The sequence below is a fragment of the Salmo salar genome, chromosome ssa15 (genome assembly GCF_905237065.1).
Source record: "Salmo salar chromosome ssa15, Ssal_v3.1, whole genome shotgun sequence".
Taxonomy (NCBI): Eukaryota; Metazoa; Chordata; class Actinopteri; order Salmoniformes; family Salmonidae; genus Salmo; species Salmo salar.
Genome location: NC_059456.1, coordinates 96,435,669 through 96,458,935, shown reverse-complemented (window position 1 = coordinate 96,458,935; position 23,267 = coordinate 96,435,669). Strand labels below are relative to the sequence as shown.

At 42.3% G+C, this 23,267-nt stretch overlaps 1 protein-coding gene across 4 annotated transcripts in view; it reads left to right on the top strand.

Annotated features, from left to right (window-relative positions):
- Window positions 1-22,944, top strand: part of LOC106572702 (rho GTPase-activating protein 4) — a 42,047-nt gene extending 19,103 nt beyond the window's left edge. For 3 of the 4 annotated variants that reach the window (XM_014147099.2, XM_014147097.2, XM_014147100.2), the window contains exons 3-21: window positions 559-730; window positions 1,022-1,187; window positions 6,659-6,721; window positions 6,905-7,009; window positions 7,145-7,273; window positions 10,187-10,408; window positions 10,869-10,970; window positions 11,076-11,309; window positions 11,474-11,558; window positions 12,038-12,065; window positions 12,177-12,319; window positions 12,527-12,604; window positions 14,855-14,983; window positions 15,069-15,174; window positions 15,686-15,913; window positions 15,993-16,033; window positions 16,245-16,401; window positions 21,629-21,677; window positions 22,004-22,944. In XM_014147099.2, coding sequence (XP_014002574.1) covers window positions 559-730; window positions 1,022-1,187; window positions 6,659-6,721; window positions 6,905-7,009; window positions 7,145-7,273; window positions 10,187-10,408; window positions 10,869-10,970; window positions 11,076-11,309; window positions 11,474-11,558; window positions 12,038-12,065; window positions 12,177-12,319; window positions 12,527-12,604; window positions 14,855-14,983; window positions 15,069-15,174; window positions 15,686-15,913; window positions 15,993-16,033; window positions 16,245-16,401; window positions 21,629-21,677; window positions 22,004-22,165 — 2,399 coding nt within the window. In that variant the 3' untranslated portion in view covers window positions 22,166-22,944. Of the gene's footprint in view, window positions 1-558; window positions 731-1,021; window positions 1,188-6,658; window positions 6,722-6,904; window positions 7,010-7,144; window positions 7,274-10,186; window positions 10,409-10,868; window positions 10,971-11,075; window positions 11,310-11,473; window positions 11,559-12,037; window positions 12,066-12,176; window positions 12,320-12,526; window positions 12,605-14,854; window positions 14,984-15,068; window positions 15,175-15,685; window positions 15,914-15,992; window positions 16,034-16,244; window positions 16,402-20,199; window positions 20,754-21,628; window positions 21,678-22,003 lie in introns of those variants that run through there. The other variant, XM_014147098.2, reaches the window with a different exon arrangement.
- Window positions 22,945-23,267: the final 323 nt, after the last annotated feature.

Genomic DNA, 23,267 nt, shown 5'->3' with positions numbered 1-23,267 from the left:
CGCGCGCGCACTGTTAAAGCGCCCAATTCACCGCTTTATTGACAACGTTTCCATCCCAAACGGATCTTCGTCAGGTCGAACAAAAAAAGATCTGAAAACAGCAGTTGGTGGAGGACACCTCTCAAACATTGAATAATTAGAGTGGTTTGCTGCTGAAGAGGTGCCAAAATTGCCAGTAGAAAGGTGCAGCAAGCTCATTGATGGCTACAAGAAGAGTTTATCTGCAGTTATCTTGGCCAAAGGCCATGCAACCAAGTACTAGCTCTGGGGTTGCAATAATTTTGTCCATGGCATTTGTCTTTTATTTTCTAAATTACTTATAAAATTGGTTCTGCAATGTTGAAAATTCAATAACAAGGTTATTTTAACTTATTTTAGAAGAAATAGTGAATGATTCACGAAAAGTGCAAGGGTGCCAATATATTTGGCTGCAACTGTATACATCTCTCTCCTTACAAATGTTTCTTTTCCTTTCTCTCCCTCCCCCTCTCTTTCCTTCTCTCTCTCTTCCTCCCCCCTCTTTCCTCTCTCTCGCTCTCTCTGTGCTCCCACCCCCAGAGGTGCGTTGTCAGTTGGTGGACCAGTTGAAGGTTTTGGATCTGCAGCTGGAGCAGAAATCTCAGCAGCTTCAGGATCTGACAGACTACCTGCGTAGACGCAGTGAGATAGAAGGAGAGTACGCACGCTCGCTGGACAAATTGGCAGAGAGGTTTACCTCCAAAATCAAAAGGTAAGTTGCTCACAGATATGTTTGTGCTATTTCTGTTACTTGTTGAGTTGGCAGGACAGCACAAACGTATATGGGACCAGGCTAGAGTTGAGATGGCTTTGTGTCTCTGAATCTACTCTCATGCATGCTACCATTTACATAGGGCTGGTTTCCCAGACACAGATTAAGCCTATTCTTGAACTAAAAAAAAGTGTTTTTACATTTCCCATTCTATTATTTTCCGTTCTAGTAACTAGAGTGGTTAATTTCTATGGTTAAAACATGTCCCTTCCCTGTGCCTCTATCTTTCAGGAAGGAGCCTGGTAGTGGTCAGTCTGTGGCCCAGTGTTGGCTGGTCCTGCTGGCTCAGACCAGACAGGAGAGCAAAGACCACAGTGGTGTGAGTGACAGCTGTAGCACCACCCTCACCCAGCCCCTCACACACTGTCTGGAGATCACACAGCGCCTGGCCAAGAGGGTACTGCTCTATCTTCATTTGATTCATTTAGCCAGGATAGTCCACTCAGTTACACTTGCAACTGTTTTCCAGGGAGTCCTGGGGAATCCTATCTCTTTCTATTCTGTCTCTGTCTCTATTATATCTCTGTCTCTATTATCTCTATTCTGTATGTATCTTCTATCTGTCTCTATTCTATCTGTCCCTATCTGTCTCTATTATCTCTACCTCTATTCTATCTCTCTCTTCTATCTACAGTTGAAGTCAGAAGTTTACATACACCTTAGCCAAATACATTTAAACTCAGTTTTTCACAATTCCTGACATTTAATCCTTGTAAAAAATCCCTGTTTTAGGACAGTTAGGATCACCACTTCATTTTAAGAATGTGAAATGTCAGAATAATAGTAGAGAGAAATATTTATTTCAGCTTTTATTTCTTTCATCACATTCCCAGTGGGTCAGAAGTTTACATACACTCAATTAGTATTTGGTAGCATTGCCTTTAAATTGTTTAACTTGGGTCAAACATTTCAGGTAGCCTTCCACAAGCTTCCCACAATAAGTTGGGTGAATTTTGGCCCATTCCTCCTGACAGAGCTGGTGTAACTGAGTCAGGTTTGTTGGGCTCCTTGCTCGCACACACTTTTTTCAGTTCTGCACACAAATTTTCTATGGGATTGAGGTCAGAGCTTTGTGATGGACACTCCAATACCTTGACTTTGTTGTCCTTAAGCCATTTTGTCACAACTTTGGAAGTATGCTTGGGGTCATTGTCCATTTGGAAGACCCGTTTGCGACCAAGCTTTAACTTCCTGACTGATGTCTTGAGATGTTGCTTCAATATATCCACATAATTTCCCTTCCTCATGATGTCATCTATTTTGTGAAGTGCACCAGTCCCTCCTGCAGCAAAGCACCCACACAACATGATGCTTCACGGTTGGGATGGTGTTCTTCGGCTTGCAAGCCTCCCCCTTTTTCCTCCAAACATAACGATGGCCGTTATGGCCAAACAGTTCTATTTTTGTTTCATCAGACCAGAGGACATTTCTCTAAAAAGTAGGATCTTTGTCCCCATGTACAGTTGCAAACCGTAGTCTGGCTTTTTTATGGCGGTTTTGGAGCAGTGGCTTCTTCCTTGCTGAGCGGCCTTTCAGGTTATGCTGATATAGGACTCGTTTTACTGGGGATATAGATACTTTTGTACCTGTTTCCTCCAGCATCTTCATAAGGTCCTTTGCTGTTGTTCTGGGATTGATTTGCACTTTTCGCACCAAAGTACGTTCATCTCTAGGAGACAGAATGCATCTCCTTCCTGAGCGGTATGATGGTTGCGTGATCCCATGGTGTTTATACTTCCGTACTATTGTTTGTACATATGAACGTGGTACCTTCAGGCGTTTGGAAATTGCTCCCAAGGATGAACCAGACTTGTGGAGGTCTACAATTGTTTTTCTGCGGTCTTGGCTGATTTCTTTTGATTTTCCCATGATGTCATGCAAAGAGGCACTGAGTTTGAAGGTAGGCCTTGAAATACATCCACAGGTACACCTCCAATTGACTCAAATGATGTCAATTAGCCTATCAGAAGCTTCTAATGCCATGACATAATTTTCTGGAATTTTCCAAGCTGTTTAAAGGCACAGTCAACTTAGTGTAAACTTCTGACCCACTGGAATTGTGATACAGTGAATTATAAGTGAAATCATCTGTCTGTAAACAATTGTTGGAAAAATTACTTGTGTCATGCACAAAGTAGATGTCCTAACTGACATGCCAAAACTGTAGTTTGTTAACAAGAGATTTGTGGAGAGTTTTAAAAACGAGTTTTAATGACTCCAACCTAAGTGTATGTAAACTTCCAACTTCAACTGTATGTCTCTTCTATCTATGCCTCTATTCTTTCTCTATTTTTTCTCTCTCTTCTATTGCTGTCTCTTCTATGTCTCTATTCTTCTATGCCTCTATTCTATCTCTGTCTCTTCTCTATTCTATCTCTCTCTGTTGTCTCTATTCTATCTCTATTCTGTCTGTCTCTTCTCTCTGTTTCTCTTATCTCTATTATATCTCTGTCTCTATTCTCTCTGCCTGTCTCTATTTTGTCTCTATTCTGTCTCTCTGTTGCCTCTATTATTTTTCTCTCTATTCTATCTCTGTCTGTCTTTATTGTCTCTATTCTCTCTGTCTATATTCTCTATTCTATGTCTGTTTCTATTGTCTCTATTCTATATATATATTGCCTCTATTCTGTCTCTATTTGATATCTGTTCTCTCTTTCTCTATTCTATCTCTGTCTGTCTCTATTCTATATGTCTCTATTCTCTGTCTCTATTCTATATCTATTGTCTCAATTTTGTCTTTATTCTGTCTCTATTATATCTATTCTCTGTCTCTATATCTATTGTCTCAATTCTGTCTTTATTCTGTCTCTATTATATCTATGTCTCTGTCTATATTCTATATCTGTCTCTATTCTATTTCTCTATCTCTATTATATGTCTCTATTCTCTCGGTCTCTATTCTCTATTCTATCTCTCTGTCTCTTCTATCTCTCTCTATTCTGCCTCTCTTTATTGTCTCTATTCTTTGTCTCTATTCTTTCTGTCTTTACTGTCTCTATTATATTTCTCTATCTCTATTGTCTCTTCTGTCGCTATCGCTGTCTATATTCTACATCTCTCTATTCTTTCTCTATCTATTGCCTCTATTTTGTCTCTATTTGATCTCTGTTCTCTCTTTCTCAATTCTGTCTCTATTATATATATATCTCTATTCTCTCTGTCTGTCTCTATATATATATCTCTATTCTCTCTGTCTGTCTCTATTGTCTCTGTTCTATATCTGTCTCTGTTGTCTTTATTCTATATCTCTATTTCTATATCTCTATTGTCGCTTTTATATATATGTCTCTACTCTCTGTCTCTATTATATAGTTGTCTCTATCTGTCTCTATTATATTTCTCTCTATTATATCTGTCTCTATTCTGTCTATTCTATATCTATTGTCTCAATTCTGTCTGTATTGTCTCTATTATATGTCTCTATTGTCTATATTCTATATCTGTCTCTATTCTATAGCTCTTGTCTTTATTCTGTCTCTATTATATCTATTGTCTATATTCTATATCTGTCTCTATTCTATTTCTCTATCTCTATTATATGTCTCTATTCTCTCGGTCTCTATTCTATCTGTCTCTGTCTCTTCTATCTCTCTATTCTGTCTGTCTTTATTGTCTCTATTCTTTGTCTCTATTCTTTCTGTCGCTATATTTCTCTCTATCTCTATTGTCTTTTCTGTCGCTATCGCTGTCTATATTCTACATCTGTCTCTATTCTGTATCTATTGCCTCTATTTTGTCTCTATTTGATCTCTGTTCTCTCTTTCTCAATTCTGTCTCTATTATATATATCTCTCTATTCTATCTATGTCTGTCTCTATTGTCTCTATTCTATATCTGTCTCTATTCTATATGTCTCTATTCTATATCTGTCTCTGTTGTCTCTATTCTATATCTCTATTTCTATATCTCTATTGTCACTTTTATATATATGTCTCATCTGTCTCTATTATATTTCTGTCTCTATTATATCTCTGTCTCTATTCTGTCTATTCTATATCTATTGTCTCAATTCTGTCTGTATTGTCTCAATTCTGTCTGTATTGTCTCAATTCTGTCTGTATTGTCTCAATTCTGTCTGTATTGTCTCAATTCTGTCTGTATTGTCTCTATTCCGTATCTGTCTCTATTCTATATCTGTCTCTATTATATATTGTCTTTATTCTATTCATGTCTCTATTCTCTGTCTATTATATTTCTCTCTTTTCTGTCTCTATTCTATATGTATTGTCTCAATTCTGTCTCTATTCTATTTCTGTCTGTCTCCATTCTATGTCGCTATTGTCTCTATTCTATCTCGGTCTTTATTCTATCTCTGTCTCTATTCTTTGTTTCTATTCTTTGTCTCTATTCTGTCTCTGTCTTTATTCTGTCTATATCACTCTATTGTCTCTATTCTATAGCTCTCTATTCCGTATCTGTCTCTGTTCTGTATATGTCTCTATTCTGTATCTATTCTATCCCTGTCTCTATGGTCTCTATTCTATTTCTGTCTTTATTCTATATCTATTGTCTCAACTCTGTCTCTATTTTCTCTATTCTGTATATATTGCCTCTTTTCTATCTCTCTTTTCAATATCTGTCTTGATTCGGTCGCTATTCTCTCTCTCTCTATTATATTTTTGTCTCTTGTCTCTATTCTATATCTATTGTCTCTATTCTATATGTATTGTCTCAATTCTGTCTCTATTCTATTTCTGTCTGTCTCCATTCTATGTCGCTATTGTCTCTATTCTATCTCGGTCTTTATTCTATCTCTGTCTCTATTCTTTGTTTCTATTCTTTGTCTCTATTCTGTCTCTGTCTTTATTCTGTCTATATCACTCTATTGTCTCTATTCTATAGCTCTCTATTCCGTATCTGTCTCTGTTCTGTATATGTCTCTATTCTGTATCTATTCTATCCCTGTCTCTATGGTCTCTATTCTATTTCTGTCTTTATTCTATATCTATTGTCTCAACTCTGTCTCTATTTTCTCTATTCTGTATATATTGCCTCTTTTCTATCTCTCTTTTCAATATCTGTCTTGATTCGGTCGCTATTCTCTCTCTCTCTATTATATTTTTGTCTCTTGTCTCTATTCTATATCTATTGTCTCTATTCTATATCTATTGTCTCTATTCTATCTCACTCTCTATTCTATATGTCTCTTGTTGCTCTTCTGTCTCTATTCTGTCCCTGTTTCTATTCTATATCTGTTGTCGCTGTTCTGTCTCTATTATATCTTTGTCTCTATTGTCTCTATTCTATATCTATTGTCTCTATTCTATATCTATTGTCTCTATTCTCTCTATTCTATCTCAGTCTCTATTCTATATGTCTCTTGTTGCTATTCTGTCTCTATTCTGTCCCTGTTTCTATTCTATATCTGTTGTCGCTATTCTTTGTTTCTATTCTTTGTCTCTATTCTGTCTCTGTCTTTATTCTGTCTATTATATCACTCTATTGTCTCTATTCTATAGCTGTCTCTATTCCGTATCTGTCTCTGTTCTGTATATGTCTCTATTCTGTATCTATTCTATCCCTGTCTCTATTCTATTTCTGTCTCTATTCTATATCTATTGTCTCAACTCTGTCTCTATTTTCTCTATTCTGTATATATTGCCTCTTTTCTATCTCTCTTTTCAATATCTGTCTTGATTCGGTCGCTATTCTCTCTCTCTCTATTATATTTTTGTCTCTTGTCTCTATTCTATATCTATTGTCTCTATTCTATATCTATTGTCTCTATTCTATCTCAGTCTCTATTCTATATGTCTCTTGTTGCTATTCTGTCTCTATTCTGTCCCTGTTTCTATTCTATATCTGTTGTCGCTGTTCTCTGTCTCTATTATATCTATCTAACTTATTGGTTGGTTTCTGTATTTCCAGACTAAAGATGTCTGTAGCCAGTTACAGGATGGGCTGTTGAAGGTCAACACAGAGCTACAGACAGTAAGTCCAAAATGTTTGACAAGTTCAGGAAACAGACACCATTCTAGAAAACGAAATATGGCATATTAAAAAAAAAAAAGGATATGGTGGGATGTAAAATAGTCGTCTTGGTATTTGCGTGATGTGGCGTGTTGATGGATGTTCTCTCTGTGTGTGTGTGTGTGTGTGTTTGTTTGTCTAAAGGCGTGGCGGACCTACTACCAGTACCACTCAGAGTATGAGTCTGCAGAGGGAAAGCTGAAGGAAGCAGAGAAACAGAAGCAAGGAGCTTCTAAAAAGATTGAGAAAGTAAACTCTTCTTCTCTGAAAAACACTCCTCGCATCCCTTTTTCTAGTCTAAATGAGTTCAAGTATGGAGATGTGTGTGTTTATGTGTACATGTGTTTACTGTATGTGTCCTACCTCATTCCCATGTGTTTACAGAGACAGTGTAAAGTGCAGGAGATCCAGCTGAAGTGCACTAAGGCTCGTAATGACTACCTTCTCAATCTGGCTGCAGCCAACGCTTCCATGAACAAGTACTATCTCCAAGACCTCTCCTCACTCATGGACGTAAGTGCTGCTTCACAGCCACTGACAGTCACCATTGTCTATTGTTTTAATAACCTTTTACTGCAGTGGGCTAAATCATGGTCACAGAGTGTTTCTTAAACAAAAGTATACACCTCACACACATGGTTATGGCTTTAAAAAATTAACACACCTGTACCATGTCAGATATAGAGCTGAAATGTATTACATTTAGAGTTTGCATCCCATTATTACACTTTATATACACAGTAAATTTGGAAAGTATTCAGACCCCTTGACCTTTTTCCACATTTTGTTACGTTACAGCCTTATTCTAAAATTGATTCAATTGGGTTTTTTCCTCATCAATCTACACACAATACCACATGATGACAAAGCAAACGCATGTTTTTAGACATTTTACAAAAATGTATTAAAAAACTGAAATATCACATTTACATAAGTATTCAGACCCTTTACTCAGTACTTTGTTGAAGCGCCTTTGGCAGTGATTACAGCCTTGAGTCTTCTTGGGTATGACACTACAAGCTTGGCACACCTGTATTTGGGGAGTTCCTCCCATTCTTCTCTGCAGATCCTCTCAAGCTCTGTCAGGTTGGATGGGGAGCGTTGCTGCACAGATATTTTCATGTCTCTCCAGAGATGTTCGATCGGGTTCAAGTCCGGGCTCTGGCTGGGCCACTGTCACGAGAATTTTCAATCCCAATGATGTTAACAATCCCTATAGCTTTGACCAATTCCCCCTAGGTTGTAAAGCTAGGGTTAATAAGAATTAGGCAAAGTCCCAGATATCTGCAAAAGGTTGGTTCTTTATTCAGAGAAAGTTCTCAAGTACATTTAGAGACTTGTCCTGAAGCCAATCCTGCATTGTCTTTGCTCTGTGCTTATGGTCGTTGTCCTGTTGGAAGGTGAACCTTCGCCCCAGTCTGAGGTTCTGAGCTCTCTGGAGCAGGGATCAAGGAACTCTCTGTACTTTGCTCCGTTCATCTTTACATCGATCCTGACTAGTCTCCTAGTCCCTGCCGCTGAAAAACATCCCAACTGCAAGATGCGGCCACCACCATGCTTCACCGTAGGGATGGTGCCAGGTTTCTTCAAGATGTGACGCTTGGCATTCAGGTCAAAGAGTTCAAACTTGGTTTCATCAGACCAGAGAATCTTGTTTCTCATGGTCAAGAGTCTTTAGGTGTCTTTTGGCAAACTCCAAGCGGGCTGTCATGTGCCTTTTACTGAGGAGTGGCTTCCGTCTGGCCACTCTACCATAAAGGCCTGATTGGTGGAGTGCTGCAGAGATGGTTGTCCTTCTGGAAGGTTCTCCCATCTCACAGAGGAACTTTGGAGCTCTGTTAGAGTGACCATTGGATTCTTGGTCACGTCCCTGACAAGAGTACTACCCTGTGTAAATTGTCTATTGTCATAACCGGTGTAACTGAACTTAACATTGGTAGAATAAGGAAGACACTTAAAACTAAAGCCAAACATTTAATTACAGGGAACTCACAACTATACACTGTAACGGAAAACTGTAAATTATACAGTAATTTGGAGTATTATCAACAGTAAAATACAGTAACATTTTACTGCAGCATACTGTACATTTTGGTGCATTGTGGGAAAAGGTTGTGGTCGGGGAAAGAATTGCTGTATTTAGAATGGTACTGTAATTCCACCTTATAGAATACAGTACCGTACTTACTGTATCTTTGTAGTGCCAATTCTTACTCCCTGAGTCAGAATGCTGTACCAATTTAAGTCCTAAGTGGTTATAGAGCCCCATCAATTTAAAATGTATAGGGGGCAGATTGGAATGGCAACAAGTCTTAAACCTAATGGTTGATCATTTTACCATGTTCTTTTGGTCTGTTTTGCCCTGTTGTCGCTGCCTGTGCTGAAGCCTTTGTTAAGCCCTCTAGAAGTTAAAGTGATATAAAACACCAAATATTCATTAATATGCTGTAATGTGTTAACATGTCACCTAGCAGCCAACCTGCTTGCACCAATCCCTTGTAATTACAGTAAAATACTGTGAAATACACACCCCTCCCTCCTTCATCCAAATCTAATCAAATTTTATTGGTCACATACGCGTGATTAGCAGATGTTATTGCAGGTGTAGAAAAATGCTTGTGCTTCTAGCTCCGACAGTGCAGTAAATCTAACAAGTAATATCTAACAATTACACAACATATACCCAATACACACAAATCTAAGTAGGTATTAATTAAGACTATATACATATACGGACGATCGATGTCAGAGCGGAACGGACTAAGATACAGTAGAATAGTATAGAATACAGAATATACATATAAGATGACTAATGCCAGATATGTAAACATTATTAAAGTGACTAGTGTTCCATTATTAAAGTGGCCAGTGATTTCTAGTCTATGCCTAGAGGCAGCAGCCTCTGTGCTAGTGATGGCTGTTTAACATTCTGATGGCCTTGAGATAGAAGCTGTTTTTCACTCTCTTCATTCCGGTTATGGAAGCATTTCCTTTTTTTTACAGTATAATACAGTACATTTTACAGCATTGTACTGTGTGATTATTAGCCAGTACTTGCTTTGATACTGTATATTACAGTAGGTCTACCGTAATATGAAATACAGCCTTTTACTTGCCACTGAGCTGCCTGTAAATTATTGTCAAATTCATGGCAACATTACATTTGACATAGTCATTTAGCAGATGCTCTGATCCAGAGCAACTTACAGGAGCAATAAGGGTTAAGTGCCTTGCTCAAGGGCACATTGACAAATGTTTCACCTAGACTGCTCGAGGATTCAAACCAGCAACCTTTACTGTTACTGGCCCAACGCTCTTAACCGCCAGGCTACCTGTCGCCGGCAACCCCTTTACAGTGTACACATAACATGGTTGGAACCGAACCAATACAGTACAACACCTGCAACAGTCCCATCTCTCCCTCAGTGTTCAGACATTGGCTACCACCTTTCTCTATCCCGTGTGCTACGCTCCTACCTGTCCAGCCACTTCCGGGCCCAGCAGAACCTGAGTGGAGGGCTGCAGCAGCTCCACACTGCTGTGTCTGGACTGGACCAGATTCAGGACAGAGACAACCTGCTACAGACTCACACCAACACCTTCTGTCTACCCCTCCGCTTCCACTACCAGCCACACGAGGGTGACCAGGTAGAGTGGGTGGGGTGGGGAGTGTCTGTGTGCGTGTGCTTTTATTTTCTGTAACTATGTTTAAGAATGTGTGGGTTGTGTATCTGGATGTCATGTGTCTTTGCTCCCACCTGTCTGAAATCACCTGATTCTCGCCTGTCCCTGTCCCTCTGTCTGTGCCTGTCCCTCTGTCTGTCCCTCTGTCTGTGCCTGTCCCTCTGTCTGTGCCTGTCCCTCTGTCTGTCTCTGTGCCTCTCTCTGTCCCTCTCTCTGTCCCTGTGCCTGTCCCTCTGTCTGTCTGTCCCTGTTTCTGTGCCTGTCCCTGTCTCTGTCCCTGTGCCTGTCCCTCTGTCTGTCTCTGTCCCTGTGCCTGTCTGTCTCTGTCCCTGTGCCTGTCCCTCTGTCTGTGTCTGTGCCTGTCTCTGTCCCTCTGTCTGTCTGTCTCTGTCCCTCTGTCTGTCCCTGTGCCTGTCCCTGTTAGGTGTGTGAGGTGAGTGCAGAACAGGAGATTAGGTGTGAGATGGAGACCAGGTTCCAACAGCTGCAGTCAAAGCTCACCGGGTTCACTCAGGAAACAGAGGAGGTACAGTCCAATCAATCAATCACATTTATAAAGCCTTTTTTCATCAACAGTCATTTTATATTGGAACAAAATTAATTAGATTATGTTGACACTCCATCCACCCAGGCAGGTAAGAAGCTCCAGGCGGCCCGCTCGGCCCTGCTAGAAGCTATCAGTGATGATGACCTGGATCCTCCACCCTCCAGCAACCAGACCCAGGGCTCCCAGGTCCATCTCCAGATCCCATCTCAGAGCCAAGGTCAGGGGGGAAGCAGTGAGAGCCTGGCCAGCAGCAGTAGCAGACCCAGTCTGGCCAGACGGAGAGCCAACCTGCAGGAGACTGAGGCACTCTACTGTGCTGTGAGTCATTATTACACTGATCTACGCAGGCCAACAGTAGTTCACTGTAATAGTGGTGGTTGTGGTGATGATGGCTATATTAATGATGAGAATGAAATGCAAGTAGATGATGATGATGAACATTTTCATCATCATGAAGAGTTGTGTTTTATATCTTCCCTCAGAATGTGAAGGAGTATCTCTGTAAAAGCTCTCTGGTATCTAAACTACAGGCGAAACATGATCTGCTTAAAGTGGCGGTTGAGAAAGGTACAGCACTAACTACTTCTGTAATAAACACAACTGTTCAACATGACTTCTAGCCCCATCAGGGCAGTACCCAGGCGTGGAGTTTTAGTAAGGTCTGGAAGGGGGTAGCTGTGCAGTCATTCTCCGAGTCGTTTGTTTGTTTGTTTGGGTGATGTCTGTAGACGCGGCAGGCGTCGTGGGATGTTTTAAAATTGCCTTTTGCAAACACACTGTCAGCAGCGTTTCTAGTAGACTAGTTGAGTCCGGAGCCGACTCGGAGCTGGGCTAGTCCGTGTCACGTCTCAGGCCCTGTGCACCGAGAGGGTGGAGATGGCCGTTTGAGAGGGGAGGCAGGGGAACATAACGAACAAACCACTGTTCATGATTCCACTCGTTCACACAGAGGCAGGCTCGATTACATCCCAACTGTCATTGTTGTTATTTAAAATGTAAAATCTAGCTGTTATTATCTTAATCATTGCTTTTTCTTCCCTTCCTAGCTGAACCAACCAATGGTCATCAGACCAGGTAGAGTTCCATTCCTCTGTAAGGCCTTTATAACTGCCTCATAAGAGTGACATAACAGTTTAGTGCACTCTGCTATACTCAACTGACTAGAGCTGTCTCCACCCCGTCCAGGAAGTTACTGCGTGTGAGGAGTCAACCCAGCGTCCAGTACACCCACAAACTCTTCACAGGAGACATGCTCTCCTTCATACAGGCATCAGGACAGGAGATACCTGTAGTGGTGGAAAGCTGCATTCGCTTCATCAACCTTAACGGTGAGCCATTGAAACAGCCCAGCAGAACATACCTTATCTTACCTTGGTACATATCCATCCTGATATTGTGTGGAACATGTTCCTGCCAGAACATGCATCTGGAACAAGATGCTCTGCTGTTTCACTGTACTGTACAAACAACACATTTACTGTGTATTTGTCAATGTCTTCATGTCTGTCTGTCTGTCAATCCATCCCATACTGTAGGTCTCCACCATGAGGGTATCTTCAGAGTACCAGGGTCTCAGGGGAAGGTCAACAGTCTGAGAGATGCCTTTGAGCGAGGTAGGCCTGTCTGCTGTCTCCTGTCTCCTGTCTGCAGGCCCTGTCTGCAGGCCCTGTCTGCAGGCCCTGTCTGCTGTCCCAGTCTGCTGTCCCAGTCTGCTGTCCCAGTCTGCTGTCCCAGTCTGCTGTTTCCTGTCAGTATCTCCTGTCCGCTGTCCCCATCTGCTGTCCCTGTCTCCTCTTTTTATCGCCTGTCTGCTGTCCCGTGTCTCTTGTCTTCTGTCCCGGTCTGCTGTCCCCATCCCCTCTGCTGTCCCCTGTCTGCTGTCCCCTGTCTGCTGTCCCCTGTCTGCTGTCCCTGTCTCCTCTTTATCTCCTGTCTGCTGTCCCCTGTCTCCTCTTTATCTCCTGTCTGCTGTCCCCTGTCTCCTGTCTGCTGTCCCCTGTCTGCTGTCCCTGTCTCCTCTTTATCTCCTGTCTGCTGTCCCCTGTCTGCTGTCTCCTGTCTGCTGTCCCCTGTCTGCTGTCTCCTGTCAGTATCTCCTGTCTGCTGTCCCTGTTTCCTGTCTGCTGTCTCCTGTCTGCTCTCCCTGTTTCCTGTCTGCTGTCTCCTGTCTGCTCTCCCTGTTTCCTGTCTGCTGTCTCCTGTCTCCTGTCTGCAGGCCCTGTCTGCTGTCTCCTGTCTGCTCTCCCTGTTTCCTGTCTGCTGTCTGCTGTCTCCTGTCAGTATCTCCTGTCTGCTGTCCCTGTCTGCTCTCCCTGTCTCCTCTTTTTATCCCCTGTCTGCTGTCCCCTGTCTGCTGTCCCGGTCTACTGTCCCTGTCTCCGGTCTGCTGTCCCGGTGTGCTGTCCAGACTGCTGTCCTGGTCTGTTGTCCCTGTCTCCTGCCTGCCTGTTGTCCCTGTCTCCTGCCTGTTGTCCCTGTCTCCTGCCTGTTGTCCCTGTCTCCTGCCTGTTGTCCCTGTCTCCTGCCTGTTGTCCCTGTCTCCTGCCTGTTGTCCCTGCTCCTGCCCGCTGTCCCTGTCTCCTGCCCGCTGTCCCTGTCTCCTGCCCGCTGTCCCTGTCTCCTGCCCGCTGTCCCTTGCCCGCTGTCCCTTGCCCGCTGTCCCTGTCTCCTGCCCGCTGTCCCTGTCTCCTGCCCGCTGTCCCTGTCTCCTGCCCGCTGTCCCTGTCTCCTGCCCGCTGTCCCTGTCTGCTTCTCCTGTCTGCTTCTGCTGTCCCTGTCTCTTGTCTGCTGTCCCGGTGTGCTGTCCCTGTCTCCTGCCTGTTGTCCCTGTCTCCTGTCTGCTGTCCCTGTCTGCTCTCCTTGTCTGCTGTCCCTGTTTCCTGTTTTTATCTCCTGTCTGCTTCTCCTGTCTGCTTCTGCTGTCCCTGTCTCCTGCCTGCTGTCCCTGCCTGCTGTTTTTATCTCCTGTCTGCTTCTCCTGTCTGCTTCTGCTGTCCCTGTCTCCTGCCTGCTGTCCCTGCCTGCTGTTTTTATCTCCTGTCTGCTTCTCCTGTCTGCTTCTGCTGTCCCTGTCTCCTGCCTGCTGTCCCTGCCTGCTGTTTTTATCTCCTGTCTGCTTCTCCTGTCTGCTTCTGCTGTCCCTGTCTCCTGCCTGCTGTCCCTGCCTGCTGTTTTTATCTCCTGTCTGCTTCTCCTGTCTGCTTCTGCTGTCCCTGTCTCCTGCCTGTTGTCCCTGTCTCCTGCCTGCTGTCCCTGCCTGCTGTTTTTATCTCCTGTCTGCTTCTCCTGTCTGCTTCTGCTGTCCCTGTCTCCTGCCTGCTGTCCCTGCCTGCTGTCTCCTGTCTGCTGTTTCCTGTCTCCTGTCTGCTGTTTCCTGTCTCCTGTCTGCTGCTCTAGCTTCATCTAGTGCAGACCTGGGTTCAACAAGTCGCTCTTCTCTTTCAAATACTTTATTATATCATATTGTGTACATATTCTATCACAACCAGTTATTACTATGCATATATTTTTTTAACTCACTTATATTTTTGATTTGACGTTTGATTATTATTGATATTAATACTGAACTGTTGAGGAGAACTTGCAAGTAAGTGTTTCTCTGCACCATTTATACCTGCTGTATCCTGTGTATGGGATGAATAAACGTTCTTTTTATTTAGCTGGCCTGGCACAATGGAACCAATGTTATAGTCCCAAAAATGCAAACCCAGGCAGGCTCAATTGAACACACAAAGTATTTGAAAGAAAACAAATCAAGTACTATTTGAACCCTGGTCTGGTATCTCTCTAGTGAAGCCATAGTCCTGTGCTGTAGTGTTGATCATTAATAATGGTGGGCAGTGTGCCCTGGGCGTTCCCTGTAGGAGAGGACCCTGTGGCAGACAACAGGTGTGACTTGGACTCGGTAGCAGGAGTACTGAAACTCTACTTTAGAACCCTGGAGAACCCTCTCTTTCCTCAGGACAGCACCACTCAGCTCCTGGAGTACGCACGTAAGTCTGTGCATGTGTATGTGTTTATTGTGTAGGTTTTCATATGCTTTTCCTGTTCATCTCTTTCTTTGTTGTAACCTTCCAGAGATTGACAACGAGACGGAGAGAGCAGCTAAACTCAAATCAGTCATCTCCTCCTATCCACCACCTGTCAGCACCGTCATGAGATACCTCTTTGCATTCCTCCATCAGTGAGTATGCCTGCTCAAACACGTTGGTTTCGGGCACAAATATCATATCAAATCAAATGTATTTATATAGCCCTTCTTACATCAGCTGATATCTCAAAGTGCTGTACAGAAACCCAGCCTAAAACCCCAAACAGCAAGCAATGCAGGTGTAGAAGCACGGTGGCTAGGAAAAACTCCCTAGAAAGGCCAAAACCTAGGAAGAAACCTAGAGAGGAACCAGGCTACTGTACGGTATGTCCAAGTCTAGTGCTTTGTCCATGTCATTGTCAAGGGGAAGTAACTATAAACTTACCAGAAAGCTGTCTGTTCAGAGAAGAGGAAGTCAAGGAACCTCAGAGAGAACCAGATGTTTTTTTTCCTAAAACAAAGTTAGGTTGCGTCCCAAATAGCACCCTGTTCCCGATATAGTGCACTACTTTTGACCAGGCCGTGTCTGAGTTCTTCAGTATGAACTTAAACTGTCAAATTTCAGCTCTGATTAGTTTGTTTTTATTCTTCCCCCCCCCCCCAGTGTGTCTCAGTACAGCGATGAGAACATGATGCAGCCCTATAACCTGGCTGTGTGCTTCGGCCCCAGTCTGCTACGAGGGGCGCAGGATGATGATGTCGTTACCTTGCAGCCTCAGATCAACTCCCTGGTGAAGAGCATCATCTTGCAGCACGAGAGCATCTTCCCCAGCCTGGCCGAGCTACAGGGACCAGTGTATGAGAAATGCATGACGCTGCAGCAAGACGACTGGTGAGAGACAACACACGGACAAATGGACAGCGACCTAGACACACACACATGATGGTGATGGTCTGTGTTTATTTTGCAGTGAGGAGGGAGAAGGGGATTCAGAACACCACAGTAAAGAAGGTAAAAGGGGGCCAGCTGCTATCTTCATGGTTGTGTGTTTTGAGAATCAATAATTTGACTCTGAGATATTGTTTGTCCCATCTATGCTTTATTAGAAACATTTCTCAACTATGGATGGAAACTATCCAGCTGGCTAAATCTGACACATTTACAGAAATGTTGATTGATGTGCATTGTCCCAGTCAAATAAATGTAATAACTCTTGATCCAGAGTCTGAGTCAAAGGGGGAGCGATCTCGAGCCAACAGCAGCTGCAGTTCAAGACAGTCCCCAGTAGGGGGCACTGGGACACCTGGAGGAAAGATTACCTCACAGTTCCCCATAACCCCACAGGGATGGCCCCTCTCCCCTGGATACATAAGCAAAGAGTAAGTACCATCAAAGATACTTCGGTAACACTTCATTTTAAATGGTCCTTATTAAATAAGTAATTACACTGTAACAAGTATTGTAATTTATCGTAATAATTCATAGTACCCTGTACTAACAACATGCAACTGGTGGTAATTGTAACAACGAATTCTTGTTACCATGCTTGTTACAAATGTTAAAGTTTCCGATAGCATCCCAACGCACCATTTTTCAGCCTGTGTTAACCATGTTATAAGTGGTAGCCAATTGAAAACAAACCACTTTGCTGTAAAGGGCTCTGGAGTCTGATGCCCAGGTCCAGCTTTTGTTTGAAATGCATGGAAGCTTATCAGCGTTATGGCAAAAACAAGGGGTTTATATCCAAAATTGGTTTAAATTGTTAAAACGTTTATCTGTGCATTTGACCTGGATAGCAACAGTAGCTAAGGACGACAGGGCTTGACAATGGGTGAATTCATTTATTAAGCGTCAATCAAACATCTTTAACACATTAATAAATAGTTAAGGCAAAAATTGTGAGATGGTCATTCAGTGCTTGCCAAATTGTGAGCGTTCTTGGTTGAGTAATGGTTTATAAATTCACTTAAAATGGTCAACCTCTTATCTCATCATGTAACCTAGCAAGGGTTTTTTATGGTTGAAGAATATTCTCACTTTTGGATGGGATGCATTGGAGCACTTTATTTATTCTAGGAATTAAGGCGTCACATCAAGATATGCACAACGTGCTCGAAATAACGACCTCAAACTCATACTGACAGTGCGCAAAGAACCCGGATCAAGTAGAAGGTTATGTGCAAAATCCAGACATAAGATGATTGCCGCAAAAGAAACAAAGTGTTGTGGAGGAGACAAAAATGTCCACAGAGGAGAGATAAGGTAGGTTTTCAATGCAATTGGTTTTGCTTTTTGGATACAGAAATTGTGTGCTGGACAGTTTAGCATAGGTAGTTAGCTAGCTAGCCTATTGTTGGCTAGCTAGCTGGCAAACATTAGCAGCCATTTTTGGTAGGCCTACCAACTCGGGCGGCAGGTAGCCTAGTGGCTTTAGAGCGTTGGACTAGTAACCGAAAGGTTGCAAGATCGAATCCCCGAGCTCACAAGGTAAAAATCTGTCGTTCTGCCCCTGACCAAGGCAGTTAACCCACTGTTCCTAGGCCGTCATTGAAAATAAGAATTTGTTCTTAACTGACTTGCCTAGTTAAATGAAGGTAAAATAAATATGCTGGCTTGCTAGTTAACATACAGAATAGACTTTCCATGCCTTGACAGATAACTTTATCTAGCTAGCTAGTTTGCTGAGCTCAATGGTCTTATCTTCCCTGAACCTTGTTCTCAGGGTATCCGTACGTTACCCAAAGAAAGGGTATTACGTGAGACACACCCAGCATATTAACATTAGTTACTTGTGTCAACACACCTATTAGTAGCTGCTTTTCAATGTAAACACTAGCTAGCTTATTAGTGTTAGCAAGCACCATTATTAGTATAATACTAGCTGGATAACACAACTAGGTAGCCATGCCTACCTATAGGCCTAAATCCTAATTGATAGAAACATGGTGCTGATGACAGCAGAGATATTGGAGGAAGGTCTGTGATGATAGCTAGCTAGCTAGCAGGCTAATTGTACAGTGTCTTTGCTAAATTGTCATACATTCTTCCTCTCTACTAGCTACAGATTGTAGGCCAGCTAATGTGCTATACAGTGCATTTGGAAAGTATTCAGACCCCTTGACTTTTTCAAAATGTTGTTACTTTGCAGCCTTATTTTAAAATTGATTAAATAATTATTTTCCCCCATCAATCTACACACACTACCCCATAATGACAAAGCAAAAACAGGTTTTTAGAAATGTTTGTTAATTTATTAAAAAATAAAAATGGATACGTTATTTACATAAGTATTCAGAGCCTTTTTTATGAGACTCAAAATTGAGCTCAGGTGCATCCTGTTTCCATTGATCCATCCTTGATGTTTCTACAACTTGATTGGAGTTCACCTGTGGTAAATTCAATTGATTGGACATGATTTGGAAAAGCACACACCTGTCTATATCAGGTCCCACAGTTGACAGTGCATGTCAGAGCTAAAACCAAGCTATGAGGTTGAAGGAATTGTCCGTAGAGCTCCGAGACAGGATTGTGTCGAGGCACAGATCTGGGGAAGGGTACCCAAGCATTTCTGCAGCATTGAAGGTCCTCAGGAACACAGTGGCCTCCATCATTCTTAAATTGAATAATTTTGGAACCACCAAGACTCTTCCTGGAGCTGGCCGCCCTGCCAAACTGAGCAATCAGGGGAGAAGGGGCTTGGTCAGGGAGGTGACCAAGAACCCGATGGTCACTCTGACAGAGCTCCAGAGTTCCTCTGTGGAGAGTGGAGAACCTTCCAGAAGGACAACCATCTCTGCAGCACTCCACCAATCAGGCCTTTATGGTAGAGTGGCCAGACGGAAGCCACTCCTCAGTAAAAGGCACATGACAGCCCGCTTGGAGTTTGCCAAAAGGCACCTAAAGGACTCTGACCTTACAATACAAGATTCTCTGGTCTGATGAAACCAGGGTTGAACTCTTTGGCTTGAATGCCAAGTGTCACGTCTGGAGGAAACCTGGCACCATCCCTACGGTGAAGCATGGTGGTGGCAGCGTCATGCTGTGGGGATGTTTTTCAGCGGCAGAGAAAAACCTGCTCCAAGCACTCAGGACCTCAGACTGGGGCAAAGGTTCACCTTCCAACAGGACAACAACCCTAAGCAACCAGCCAGGACAATGCAGGAGTGGCTTCGGGACAAGTTTCTGAATGTCCTTCAGTGGCCCAGCCAGAGCCAGGACTCGAACCCCGTTGAACATCTCTGGAGACACATGAAAATAGCTGTGTAGCGATGCTCCCCATCCAACCTGAAAAGACCTTGAGAGGATCTGCAGAGAATAATGGGAGAAACTCCCCAAATACAGGTGTGCCAAGCTTGTAGCGTCCTACCCAAGAAGACTCGAGGCTGAAATCGCTGCAAAAGTTTACATGTTTGCTTTGTCATTATGGGGTATTGTTTGTAGATTGATGAGGGGGGAAAAAACGATTTAATCAATTTTAGAATAAGGCTGTATTGTAACAAATGTTGGACAATGTCAAGATGTCTAAATACTTCCCGAATGCTCTGTAACCCAAATATATTGGTGTCCATTACTGGGCGTTACAGGGAAGCCCCATACAAACCACCACCATTGATTATTTTTCTTCAACTAACCTGTTCTTGGTGATACTGTCTTCATTCTTGATTTTGTGAACTAAGTTTTCTTAGAAATAAATATCTGTTTCCAGTTGCAGGTGGTTCTACAAAAAATATAAATTCAGAAAGATAAATCCATGTTTTGTATCGAGTGAGATATGACTCTTGCATGTGTGTAGATCTTTGTTTTGGTTGCACCGTGTGACTTCTACACGTGGCCGCGTCGCATAGAAACGACTAGTTCCTACAAAGATGCAGGGAAATCCTAGATGTGCGGCAGCTAAGATGGCGAGGAACCTCCTGGAATGGCACAAAACATGGATTTAATGTTTCTGAGTTTTCGCTGTTTTTTGTAGAACCACCTGTAACTGGAATAATACATTTCTAAGACACTCTTTTCACCAAATCGACAACGAAGAAAGTATCTCCAAATACAGGTTAGTTGAAAAATCTATTGTGACGGTTTGTATGGGGCATTCCTGCAACGCTCAGCAATGGACATCGAAAATCTTTGTTCACCTGATAATGTGATATAACCAATCTAGAGTTACTTCTCTACCACAGATTCCCACAAGATCGCAGACTCCAGGATGGGAAAATACTCACAAGAAAGAATCAAGACATACACGTTGTCGATTTCCATTGTTACTTGTAATGTTAAAAAGGAGAAAAAGACAATCCTGTTCTCTCTGAATTAGCTAGCTACTGTAGCTAGGCTACTTACCATTCAGATAAGTCACCACTATTAAAATTGTTATTTTATCTTAACTACTGCTGTACACACCTTTTTTATATTCATACACTGTCCATAATGTCTATGCACACCATCATATACAGTACATGTATATTTATACTCCTGACATTACTCTTTGTAATATTTCTTCTTATCTTTAACATTTTTGGATTTGCATGTATTGTTATGTGTTACTGCACTGTTGGAGCTAGGAGCATTTCACTACACCCGAAATAACATCTGCAAAATATGTGTACGTGACCAATAAAATTAGATTTCATTTATTGAGTAGGCCCGTATCTTTACTGTAATTAATCAAATTATTAATCCAACAATAAAAGTCCTTATTTTGTAAGAAATGTAAAGCATAAAGTGAACTAAAGTAGAAGCCCATCTTTTGTTTGTTGTCATTTGGTAATGAGTAGAAGTAAGTATATGGTAACGTATGTAGGTACACATTCATTACAAGTAAGTACCCCTCACTATATACTTCATTTGAGTACCCCTCACTATATACTTCATTTGAGTACCCCTCACTATATACTTCATTTGAGTAACCCTCACTATACACTTCATTTGAGTAACCCTCACTATACACTTCATTTGAGTAACCCTCACTATACACTTCATTCGTTTTAACACCAAGTAATTTCATTGCACTCTGGTGGTCTGGTGGGTTTATCCTCCCACTTGGATGATAAGGAGGTTCAGGTTGTCATAATAGGCAACATACACAGTCATTTTGAAGAGTGTGCATTCACAGGTAGGTAATTAGAGCCTATTGAGCCTCCAACCTTTCTAATCTCGGACACCCAGATTAGATCTGGCCAGGAGAGATTACAACCTTGTGACAGTTGTTACTGAATCGGATGAGAAGAAACGAAACACTAAATTGTTGCATTTAGTGGAAAACCTGCCCATTTCTAACAAGCATGGTTACAAGCATTTGTTTCACCTCTGTAATTACAGACTGAAATGACCACCAGTTGTGTGTTATTACAGTTTAACCATGAGTTATTACAGTAAACTACAATACTACTTAGGGTAATACACTGTAATAATGACACACTTCACCTATTACTGAAGTAACATGTACCACCGAGTCTTTAACCCGTACTGTAACTTAGATAGGAACATCTACTCTGCTATTCACAGGGTATATTGACTTGTTATGCTAGTAGTTTTTTAGCATTCATTGTCATAAGTTGTAGTGATCTAAATAAACCAAAGCGTTTTACCTGAAATCTCTGTTTTTCACAGAGCCCAGGACCAGTCGTCCAGTGAAGACATAACAGTTCAGGTTGACGAGGTCTGACATGTTTTTCATTAAGCTCATATTTAAATAATTTCTCTAATTTACCAGCAGGAGCTGTAGCAATTACTGTTCTCACTATTGAACTCACTAAGCGTACACTAATAAGATGTAAGCTGCCACGCTAGAGGGAGTCAACTCAAAAACATCTGTCTTCTCTTCCCTTCATCATTGTCCCCGCCCTCATTCCCTCTTCTCTTCCCTTCATCATTGTCCCCGCCCTCATTCCCTCTTCTCTTCCCTTCATTGTTGTCCCCTCTTCCCTCATTCCCTCTACTCTTCCATTCATCATTGTCCCCCTCCTGCCTCTATTCATTTCATAGGAGGTCTGCCGCCAGATGAACTCTGTCTTCAAGGAGCTTCTCTCTCGACAATCCCTCCCTCCCTACTCCTCCACCTCCTCGGTCACCTCATCCCCCTCTTCCCACCCTCCGCCACAGCAGAAGAAAGGAGGGATTGGATGGAGAAGGGAAAAGCCTGTTTAGATCAGGCCAATTGGACTGACAGAAAGTGAGAGGGGACCAGGATAGATGGATGGATGAATGAATATATTATTGCGGAAATGAACGGGGCAGAGACGAGACTCGGACGAGAAGACACACAGAGGGGGGGGGCGAAGAAGAGCGACTCAGAAGACACACAGAGGGGGGCGATGGAGAGTGACTCGGGCTGATTGAATGATTGTAGGTGTGGGATGACAGGTTGTGACAGCAGCCTTAGTGTGATTTACAGATGGCTGGATTAAATGAACCACAGTCAGTTCACTGTACTGTACGTGTCTGCTGAGCTGCTCAGACAGCAGCCTCCATTGTGGAGAATAGACAGTCAGACAGACAACGTTTGAATTGTACTGTGAAGCCTTTTGTTAGTGTGTTTGATACAACACAACCCTAACCCCCACTCTGATTTTTCACTCGACGGCTGTATCTCTATTCTCCACATGCCCACCCATGAATTTAAAAGCATTGGATTGTTGGACGCATTAGCTGGTGTGTGTACAAGGGCACACTAGGACACATGTTGAGAATCAGGACCCAGGACACTGTTAACTAATCAACAGCATGAGTAGATTTATCATAAGGTATTTTACCCACAATAACTTGGAATGTGCACTGCTGTATCCTCATGCATGTGGATGGATAAACCATACTACTGTTATTTTTATAGAATCAGTGATATACATCAAGTACTTGCCAAAAATGTGTGCGAGGATAAACTATATGCTCCAAGAAAGTGCTTTCCATAAATGTTGAACTTTCAAAAACCATGCGTCTGTCTATATTTATGGTCGCATGCAAACGCTAATTCTTTATTAACATATGAAAAGCCCATTCTACCTGTGCCAGTGAGATGTCTCGTCTGTTATTGAGTCTCTAAGAAACTGATAACAATCAACTGTGAATTCTAACTCGGATTAGTTTCATTCTCTCAGGGATAAACCGTTTCGAGATAGTTCTATTATACTTTATATAGTTTTAAGGATCTAACCATTGTTTTAATAGACTTGTATTTAGAATTAGTTTGAAATGTATATTATTACTGTAGGTATGTGTTTTACATGTTACAGGAAAAGGAGAAGCCTGTTGC